Below are 10,040 nucleotides of genomic sequence, written 5' to 3'. Positions count from 1 at the left end.
ATTCCTTCCTGTTTACTGTCAGGTTGATTCCTTCCTGTTTGCCGTCAGGTTGATTCCTTCCTGTTTGCCCTCAGGTTGATTCCTTCCTGTTTGCCCTCAGGTTGATCACACAGCCCCAGAAAGTGATCCTGGCTCCGGTGGATGATTCCGGAACGATGAAGGAGCTCTGCAGCGACTCGTGTCTCACTTCCACCAAATCCAAGATGCTTCTCTCCAACTGCAAGCTGTGTGGCAAACACTGTCCTGTAAGGAAACGCTGCTGGCAGCGAACGAAGCTAAACCACCTAATAGGGAGGCAAACAATGGATTAAAATTAGTTTAGATCAATTAACTAAAATTTAATTAGCTAAAGATGGCAGCCATGCCAGAACGGGAAAGAGAAACAGTTCAAACAGAGTCCGGTGTGGGATGCAAAATGCATTTTATGTGGTTCTGTTTAGAAATAAACTCCCTGAGTTTCACCTCAGCAGCGCTTCATTTAGCCGAGATGAGATTATAAGTACAGCAGCTTTTAGGGCTTTTTTACATGGGAGAGAAGATGGAGCGAATTTCTGCCAAATATCTGAACATTTTCTGGAAAAACTGGGAAATTTCTGATATCCAAATGTTGGAAATTGGGAAGAAAAGAACTCAGAACTTTGCACATTAATCTCAGAAATCGTCTTGAAAAAGTCAAAAATGTTTGACTTTCCGATCTCATAAATTTCCATGTTTTTTTTTTTAATTTCTGAAATTTATTTCAAAATTTTTGAGTGTTTTCTTGTAAATTTTCAACTTTTGGATCTCAGAAATTTCCAAGTTTTATCTTGATAATTTCTGAGATTTATCTCAAGTTTTTTTTTGTTTTTGCCGATATTTACTCCTCCTGTTTTCCTTCTATCTTCGTTGGCCCTAATGTGTCGGTACAAGGCTGTGATGACAGAAAGAAGAGGTTATAAAAAAGAAAAACAAAAACACTGTGCCAGTAAGTGAGGTTGATTTTGGTTGTGAGTTAATGCACTTCATGGAGAAAAGTTTAAATTTTCCTTTAACAGGAACTACAGTCTGCACTTCTGCACAAACATCTTTTTGTTTCACATATTTTATTCTTTTATCTTTTATTTTTCTATTGAGAAATCTAAGAGGTTTTATTTTATAAATTTATCTAAGTTTAATAATGTTTGAAAAACACATTTTTATGTTTAATACAACTGATGCAACATAATGTTAAAATGTAATTGTTTTTTTTTAATTCAGCATATAAAACATTTATTCCTTTATGTTATGGAAAGATGGTTGACTCTCATGATAACAGAAAATTGCCGCTTTTCAGTTAATCATAAGTTGATTGATAACATGAATCAACTTTAGATGAACTCGTTAACTGATAATTACATCCCTGTCACCTGTTAGATGGCATCATAAACCCGAGAATCAGAGACAGAAGTCACTGTTAGTGAGATCTGTGTGAAGAAGAGGATGCCATCTTCATCTGTTCTGATCTTCCGTTTCTCCGTCAGTGTAAGCTCTCCATGACGGTGGACGGTGAGGTGCACAGACTTTGCAGCGAGTCCTGCGTCTCCGACTTCCGCATCCAGAACCAGTCCTCCTGGTCGTCCTGCGCAGCCTGCGGCGCGCTGCGCTGCAGGCTGCGGCTCGCCCTGCAGACAGATGGCGGCGTGAAAACCGTCTGCGGAGACGAATGTCTGCTCAAGCTCAAAGAGGTGCAGAAACAAAACGTCCCTCTGTTAGAACCTGAGCAGGAATGAACTGTCACTCTGTTTTTCTGAACTCGTTCTGCAGAAAGTGAAAACCTTGCAGCTTTGCTCGACGTGCAGAACGTCCCATCAGATGTCGGACATGGTGGAAAATCAAAACAGTGAGGGGCAGCTGGATCTGTTCTGCAGCCACAGGTGCATGAAGGTCCACAGAGCTCAGACCTTCACAGGTACAATCCCTTTAACTCTGCAAGTTAAAACCAGGAAGATCTGATTTGTAATATAGCTGTAAATATAACTGATGACACAAAATATCATCAGTTATGTTTGTTCTAGTTTCTCATCACTTTAAATAAGACAAACAGCTTTAAAAGTTATTTAGAAAAAGTAGTTAGAAATAACTTTTCAGAAAGTAATAGGTGCTTGTTTTAGGTCAAACATTCTTTAATATCAAAAAAACTGGCAGGTTGTTTCACTTATAACATGGGAAAAATAATCTGTCAATGAAACTGAAGGAATTATTTACTTAAAACGAACTAAACTAAACGTGCACACTATGTAAACATTTTAAAACGTGTCTTGTGCTCATGTTCCTGATCTTTGGATCTTAATGTCCACAGAAAATTACCTTAAACGTAACTTTTTTTCTCTGTTTTAGCAGAAAGCAAGTCAGAGGAGGCTGACGTTAAAGACATGAAGCCGTCACTGGCCAGTTTACCCCAGGTGAGTTTTCGTGTGCAGTTACAAACTCCAAAACCTGTTTTCTGATTTTAAATCAAACTAAACGGCGGTAGCAGAGCTGATGTTTTAACTCTTTTGTTAGATCAAAGAGGAGCCGGAGGACCAGGAGTATTTTCTGAGCCGCTCCGTCTCAGTTTCTCCACAGAGCATCAAGGAGGAGCCGGGCGTGCCGAAGGTCGGATGCACTCACACCAAATGTTGCTTTCATGATGCAAAAACTAAATCTGATCCTCATTTTAAGCCAAGTTAGTTTTCTTATTTTAACTGTAATAAGATGTTTGCACTAGAATCTGGACAAAAATACTTAGTAAGATTTTATGTTTTTGCAGAGTTGGACAAGATAATTTCTTAGAATAAAATCCTTACGGTCCATCAGGTTACTGAGCTGGTTCTGGTTCTGCAGGAGGACCTGAAGATCGGGTCGGTTTTCTCCCTGACGGAGGACTCCAAGCCGCCCCGGCCCGCTCCGGCCCACATGGAGATCCAGGCGTCCTGCTCCACCTGCCAGAAGGTGCTGCTGGATGGAGAGACCGTCTACCAGAGGAAAGCCCATTCGGACCTCTTCTGCTCCACTTCCTGTCTGCTCAGGTTCCACCAGCTGAAGTCCGTGAAGAAGACGTGTCACTTCTGTCTGCGGTGATTCTGCTTCCTGACTCGGTTCACCTGTGGACCAAAACTTCAGCGTTTGTTCTGTTTTCATCTGCTCGGTTTTCTTTCTCACTGTGTCAAAACAATCTCTGTGAAAAACAAACCTGAGGAAAACCCTCCTCACCTGTGGGGGCGCTGCACCAAGAACTGCTGAAGGAAACGACACAGAAACCTCTGAAGAAGACATTTGTCTAAATGTAAACAAAAATGGAGAGGTGTCAGATTTTAGCAGTTGGAGGACTTCTCTTTAGTCTTTGGTAAAAAAAAACATCAGCCATTTCTTCCGCTAGTGCTGGACTAAGGTGTGTGGTTTGGTTGTATTTACCCAGAATGCCCTGCGTTTAGACAGTTTCCTGCTTCTTCAGTGGCCTCCGGTCCACCAGGTGTTAACATTCCCATTCAAACTGCACCAGAATTCCCTTCAACTGAACTGAGACCGAGGTTTGTAGACGATCTAAGCTGCTTGGGTCACATAAATCGAGCTCCAGTCCGTTTGTCTAGACATTCTGGTTGTTTGGGTTTGGTAGGTTTGTGGAAGAGAACCACAGCAGCTGAAAATGGAACAAATGTTGCAGCTTCGGTCCCCAGTGAAACTAAATCTGTCGAACTATCAGTTGTGGATGAACACCAGGTGGTGGTGCAGCTTCTGCAGACTTAGCATGGATCCTTTTGGTTTCCAGGGAGATCGTGAAGCTCCAGTCGGTCCTGCAGGCTGCCGTAGACGATGCGGGAACGAAGAAGGACTTCTGCAGCCAGTCCTGCCTGTCGTCCTTCAACTACAAGAGGATCATGTCCACCAAGCCCCCCGTCGTCCCAGCTGGGTCGCGGTCCCAGTGCAGCGTTTGCAGCAGATTCTGCATCGTAAGCCTCCCGGCTGCTGTGCCATCCGCGCCCGGCTCCGGATCTGGCTCTGATCCACTCCTGGTTTTCCTTCCTGCAGAGCAAACACGAGGTCATCCATCAGGACGTGGTGCAGAAGGTCTGCAGCGACCCCTGCTACCGTCGCTTCTGCAACATCAACAACCTGTCGGTGTGCGAGAACTGTGGCTCCCGCTGCAGCGCGCCGCTCAGCCTCAAGATGGAGGACGGCAGCAAGCCGCTGTGCGGCGCCGAGTGCCTGAAGCTACTCAAGCAGGTCGGTTCCTTCCTTCCTTCCTTCCTTCCTTCCTTCCTTCCTTCCTTCCTTCCTTCCTTCCTTCCTCCCTCCCTCCCTCCCTCCCTCTGAAAATTGAATCCTGGAACATAAATTTGGTCTAAAAATCTTAAAATTTGATGTTTTCTCCTTCTCTGACAGAAAATCCAGCCGTTGCAGCCGTGCTCCATGTGCTGTAAATCCAAACTCGTGTCTGAAATGTTTGAGAATAAAACCAGTGAAGAAGTCGTGGAGCTCTTCTGCTCCAGCAGCTGCGTGACGGCGGCCAAGATCCAGGCCGTCTGTTCATCAGGTAACAAACGAAGCTGCTTTTCTCTCCTGGTTCTTCTGGGCTCAGACGTTTCCAGAAAACACAGACAGATTCCTCATGTCCTCCAGATCCGTCCTTCCTTCACCGATTCTTTCCCTCCTGTCTGGGTTCTGGGTCAGAAGTTCCCCAGGTTTTCTGAAGGCATCCAGGATGAACCTGTCGTCTCATAGAACCATTTTAAATGAGAAAATTAGACGTTTTGTCACAAAAATAACATTTGTTCTCATTATGACTGAAACGATTAATCATGATTAATTGGTTATTGAAATAATCATCAATTAATTTGGTTATCGGTTAATCATTAACTGCAGCATGGAGACAAAGACCATTTGCTGAAAGAACAACATATTCAAAGCAGCAGTTGAGCCAAAACTTCAAAAATATAAACTTTTTGCATTTAAGATTTTAAAAACTTCTTTGTCTGTAAATATGTTCAACCCATAATTCCTCTAGTGACAAAGTTTTAGCTTCACCTGCTTCAAATTCTGTAAAACAACAAAAAAATCTGCCAATCAGCACCTTTTTCCATCTGATTATTAATTGGTTAATCAAATAAATAACCAACAGATCAGATCCATGCGGTGCTGAAAGCCTGAACTTTTCACATGTTGATGTTAGAAGGATTTATTAAATACGCCAAAGGAAAGCTGCTGTTACGTTTTAGGTAATGAAATGTTTTTCTTACTTAAAAAGGAATTTAATCATTAATTAATTTGCATCTATTAATGTATAAAACGGCTGAAAAAACAACACAACTAGCAATTTTTTATTTGATTAATCATCAGAATAATTGATGACTAAAATAATAATTAGCTGCAGCCCCAGTTCCCATATGTTAAACTAAATTTGACCCTCAGGCGTCCCTCTGACCGTCCCGACCCCTCAGGTGTCCCTCTGACCGTCTCGTCCCCCTCAGGCGTCCCTGTGAGCTGCGGTAGCTGCAGGAAGATGGCGGCCGCGGCGTGCCACCTGGCCTTGTCGGACGCCTCCATCAGGAGCTTCTGCTGCCTGACCTGCGCCATGACTTTCAAGGTAGTCAAGGCTTAAACCTGCTGGTTTGTTTCAGCTGTTTGAATCTAAACCTGCTGGTTTGTTTCAGCTGTTTAATCTTAAACCTGCTGGTTTGTTTCAGCTGTTTAATCTTAAACCTGCTGGTTTCTGTTTCTCTGCTGCAGGAGACGCACAGAGACAAACTCAGCAGAACCGGTGGAGCAGAACCCGTCGGAGCGGCGCCACAGCGGCGGCCGTGTGCTCAGTGCCAGGAAGCCATTAAAGCCGCTCCCAGAGTCATCCAGAGGAAGGTCTGCCATCCAGGCTTTAGCTATCGATTAATCGATCGGTTAATCGATTAATCATATAAACAAATTGGCACTTTCTAATGTAAGAAAGTGTTTTTTTTACATTAGAAGTACATCAAACGATGCAAATAATTATAACCTGAAATGCAATAGCATTGCGTTTCCCTGGTGTACGTTTGATCGTTGTTGCAGTTTGTGAACATTTATCGGCCATTTTAGCTTTTCCACATATATTTAACTGGTCTCCCAGTTGGACTTTGGTTGTCATATATTCTGTAAGTTGTGAATTTTTTAAATAAAATACTTGAATAAACAGCAGAAAGGTTAGAACAGGAAAGTCTTCACCAGAGCTGCAGTCAGTGATTATTTTGGTCATCAATTATCCTGATGATCAATTTTATTAAGAACTTTGGACCCTCTGCAGTTTTTTCATTCAACCATTTAAGCCTCTTTTATTAGAAATAAATTAAAACATGCAACTAAACAATTCCTGTTTTTTCTAAATGAGAAAATAAACATTTTATTGCCTGAAATGCAACGACAGCATTCCTTCAGTGAGCAAAGGAAGATCTGCAGCTGAAGAAATGCTGTCTGTTGATTTTTTGGATTAACTGATTAATAAATGGATAAAGTGACTAATAACAGATTTTTACAGAATTTGAACCTAAAAATGCGACAGGCAAAGATTTTTTTTGCACAAACTGCATAATGTTTATATATTTTGCCTTTCCTGCATTTTGACAGATTATTTGTTTCTTTCTCAGGATGAGGTGACTTTCGTCTGCAGCCTGGTCTGCTCCAAGAAGTTCAAGAAGCTCAACGGCATCCTGGGTGTGTGTGAACGATGCAGGAAGAAAACCGTCATCCACGAAGTCAAGAGGATCGACAACAAGGACTGCAGCTTCTGCAGCGACGGTCGGACCCGACGCAGCCAGAACCAGGTCTCAGTGGTCAGATCTCTGGGCTGGACTGGGTTCAGGAAACGTTTTGGTTGTTCGTCTCTCCTCAGGCTGCCTGCTGCTGTTCCACCGTGACCTGGACAGGAAGTGGGGAAAACACTGTTCGTCGTGTTCCTACTGCCTGTCCGTGTCCAGAACGGTGCTGTCGGGCCCGGCTGGAGGCAGGCGGAGGGAGTTCTGCTCCGAAGGCTGCAGGTCCAAATACAGGACGCTCATCAGCCACGTAAGGAGAGCAGCACCAGACGACGCCCAGCCGTCAGCGATAACTTTACCACTTATTCAGAAACAAGTTAGCAAAACTTTTCTGAGAAACGTAATAAAACCAGAAGAAGCTCCAACAAAGTGTTTATCCAAACATGCGAACAGATGAGGACATCGATTTGGTCTGTTTCACAGTCAGAGTTCCTTCAGGTGCTTCACGTCCTTGAAAATAGTTTTCAAATGTTTTCAAGGTTTGGAAAGTGTTTGATATTCAAACTGCAGTTTTTTAATAAAGTTCAATCTAACATTTGATTAAAAGCCCAAATTTTGAAACGTTATTTGTAGATAAAGAAGTTATTTTTATACACCTAGAGAAAAGACACATTCATATTTTTTCTTAATGTCTGAAGTTAAATCAGATTAAACCTTTTTTTGTTTCAACTTTGTTAGAATTACCAAAATTATTTATATTTGCTAAATGCCAGAAAACCTGTCAAGAACTTTTTGTATTTTTTGTTCTAGCGTTTAATTTGAGCAGAAAGGTTATTTACATTAACATGATGGGATTTGGATTTATTATTCCTAATGAATAAATGACTTACTGATAGTCTTATATTTTATATGTTAATCAATGTTGTGGAAATTGAAGGACATTTTTGATGAATTAGTGTTTTGTTCAGACCAGTCGGCTGTTCAGGGTTTGTGACAGTATTTATAGAACGTGAAATATTGTCACAAAGTATTAATAACAGTAATAAATGATGACATGTGATAGTGAATTTAATCTGTTTTTTAGTTTAATTTGTGTTGTTTTTATCTCCAAAGTGCGGTGATGGAAAAAGTTTGAAAACTTGAAAGTTCCTGAAAAGTGCTTGAATTTTACAGAAGGAAATGTGACTGGATGGCGAACGTCCAGTTTAAATCTGAAATGATTGATTTAATGATTGGTGATTTAATGGTTGGTGATTTAGTGATTGGTGATTTAATGATTGGTGATTTAATGGTTGGTGATTTAATGGTTGGTGATTTAATGGTTGGTGATTTAGTGGTTGGTGATTTAATGGTTGGTGATTTAATGATTGGTGATTTAGTGGTTGGTGATTTAATGGTTGGTGATTTAATGGTTGGTGATTTAATGATTGGTGTTCTTGCTGCCTGACGATGATGAGGATGAATCTCTGAGGTTTTGTGAACCTTCTTCTTCGTCTCAGGAGGCGAACTGCGACACATGCGGCCGGCGAGGGAAGCTGGCGGAGAGTCTTCCTCTGCCGGGGAACGTCAAATATTTCTGCGACCTGAAATGTCTCCTACGCTTCGGGAAGAACGAGGAAGAGGAGCAGGATGAAGGTAGCGTGATTTCATCCCTAACCTGAGGCTGAAGCTGGTCAGCTCAGCGAACAGGAAGGAAAAGCTCTGATTGGTCAGAGAGGCAGGAAAACATCAGATCTACTTCCTGTTTCCAGGATCTCCTCCTCCTGAACCTGCAGGGAGCGTGGCGTCTTCGCCGGTCATCACCAGCGTGGTTTCGCTGTCCGGCGGCCCGGCAGGACAAACCGCTCCGCTCGGTACGACTCGGACCTCAGATCTAAAGATTCTGTATAAAAACATAAAGATTCATCTTTTAACTCATTTTGATCGCTAGAAAATGTCTCTGGAAAAACTAAAGACTAGATAAAAAGCTGGAACAAAATAACAAAATCAAAGCAAAAACATTATAACTAGGTAAGAAAATCAGCTGTTGTTGCTAAATTAATTAAAAATAAATTACTCCGACTGCTGATTTACAGTATTTTTAACTCAAAAATCCAAAATTCTGGAGACTTTTCCAATGTGTTGAGATAAATGTGAAGATTTTGGTCTGCTACTCTGATTTTAATCAGAATAGCTATAAAAATGTTCAAGTAGAGCCTAAAAATCAGATTAAGCCTTAACCTCTGACCGAACTGCAAAAAGTATGTTATTGGGTAAAAGAAAGTTTATTTTATTTCTAACGACATTTAATTTGTTCTTGGGATTAACAGTGTTTTTGAATTTGAGTTAAATTAATTAAAACATATTAGCCAGCCTGCTAACTGCTGAATCACCGTAAAACATCAAGTATTTCTGCCTAGTTTTCAGTGCCAGTGTGTTGGTACAGCTGAAATAAGACAAAACTAATTTACAAGTAACTTTTCAGAAAGAAACAGGAGCTTGTTTTAAGTCAATAATCATTTAAGGTTGATTTTAAAAAAGCAACAGTTTCACTGGCCGATTATTTCATTTGTAGCAAAACATTTTTCCAATGTTCTCAGAGAAACAATCAGAACTTCTTCTAATCAATGTTCAATGATTGTTGACCTAAAAAGCTCCCAGATCTTGCTGAATTTCGTCTCAGATCAAAGTTCTTGGTAAGGTTTGGTGAGTTTCAGCTCTGACTCTCCGTTCTGCCTCTGCAGGACTTTTCTCAGACATCCAGGCCAAAGTCGTCGGCCATGTAAGTTGACAGGAGGACGGATCTGATCTGAAATGCGAACCGAACCGTTGCTGATGGATATTTGCTGGTTTGGTCCTCAGGCCAGCATCCAGACGGCTCCCAGGCAGCTGAAGAACAAATCCATGCTGTGCGTCCCTCTGGTCCACAACAAAGGCGCCTCCTGCTGCGTTCAGACCGTAGAAACGGCTTCACAGACAGGTGGAAGAACCATTTTTAACAAAACCCGACTTCTGAGTTGGCATCTCGGGTCTTTATTAAATAGTTTTCTTCTTCTTCTGTCATTTAAAGTGAATTTTAAGCAGAAGGTCCACCAGGTGAGCTCGGCTGTCCCGGTGCCGGTTCCCGTCTTCGTCCCTCTGCCCATGAACCTCTACAGCCAGTTGACTCCAGCTCCGTTGGTTCTGCCCGTTCCGGTACAGGAAGCAGCTTTTCTGCTCCAAACCTGAGCAGGAAATCAGCCACAGTTTGACCAGGGGCGGATGTTTGCTTCCCAACAGCTGCCGGTTCCCGTGTTTCTGCCAGAGGAGAAGAAGGAGGAGAAAAAGGAGAAGAAGGAGGAG

At 42.0% G+C, this 10,040-nt stretch overlaps 1 protein-coding gene across 1 annotated transcript in view; it reads left to right on the top strand.

Moving 5' to 3' along the window:
• LOC106951915 (uncharacterized) overlaps positions 1 to 10,040 on the top strand; it is a 42,680-nt gene that overhangs the window by 23,140 nt on the left and 9,500 nt on the right. The window contains exons 22-40 of the mRNA XM_015039694.1: positions 101 to 245; positions 1,500 to 1,703; positions 1,783 to 1,927; positions 2,356 to 2,420; positions 2,521 to 2,613; positions 2,842 to 3,074; positions 3,767 to 3,947; positions 4,027 to 4,221; positions 4,381 to 4,531; positions 5,466 to 5,581; positions 5,725 to 5,850; positions 6,612 to 6,762; positions 6,857 to 7,029; positions 8,219 to 8,354; positions 8,471 to 8,572; positions 9,443 to 9,480; positions 9,561 to 9,678; positions 9,769 to 9,893; positions 9,978 to 10,021. Coding sequence (XP_014895180.1) covers positions 101 to 245; positions 1,500 to 1,703; positions 1,783 to 1,927; positions 2,356 to 2,420; positions 2,521 to 2,613; positions 2,842 to 3,074; positions 3,767 to 3,947; positions 4,027 to 4,221; positions 4,381 to 4,531; positions 5,466 to 5,581; positions 5,725 to 5,850; positions 6,612 to 6,762; positions 6,857 to 7,029; positions 8,219 to 8,354; positions 8,471 to 8,572; positions 9,443 to 9,480; positions 9,561 to 9,678; positions 9,769 to 9,893; positions 9,978 to 10,021 — 2,541 coding nt within the window. The remainder of the gene's footprint in view (positions 1 to 100; positions 246 to 1,499; positions 1,704 to 1,782; positions 1,928 to 2,355; positions 2,421 to 2,520; positions 2,614 to 2,841; positions 3,075 to 3,766; positions 3,948 to 4,026; positions 4,222 to 4,380; positions 4,532 to 5,465; positions 5,582 to 5,724; positions 5,851 to 6,611; positions 6,763 to 6,856; positions 7,030 to 8,218; positions 8,355 to 8,470; positions 8,573 to 9,442; positions 9,481 to 9,560; positions 9,679 to 9,768; positions 9,894 to 9,977; positions 10,022 to 10,040) is intronic.

This window comes from Poecilia latipinna, unplaced genomic scaffold (assembly GCF_001443285.1).
Source record: "Poecilia latipinna isolate Pla-1442-1.1 unplaced genomic scaffold, P_latipinna-1.0 Scaffold480, whole genome shotgun sequence".
Lineage (NCBI taxonomy): Eukaryota > Metazoa > Chordata > Actinopteri > Cyprinodontiformes > Poeciliidae > Poecilia > Poecilia latipinna.
This window is presented reverse-complemented; position numbering and strand designations above follow the sequence as displayed.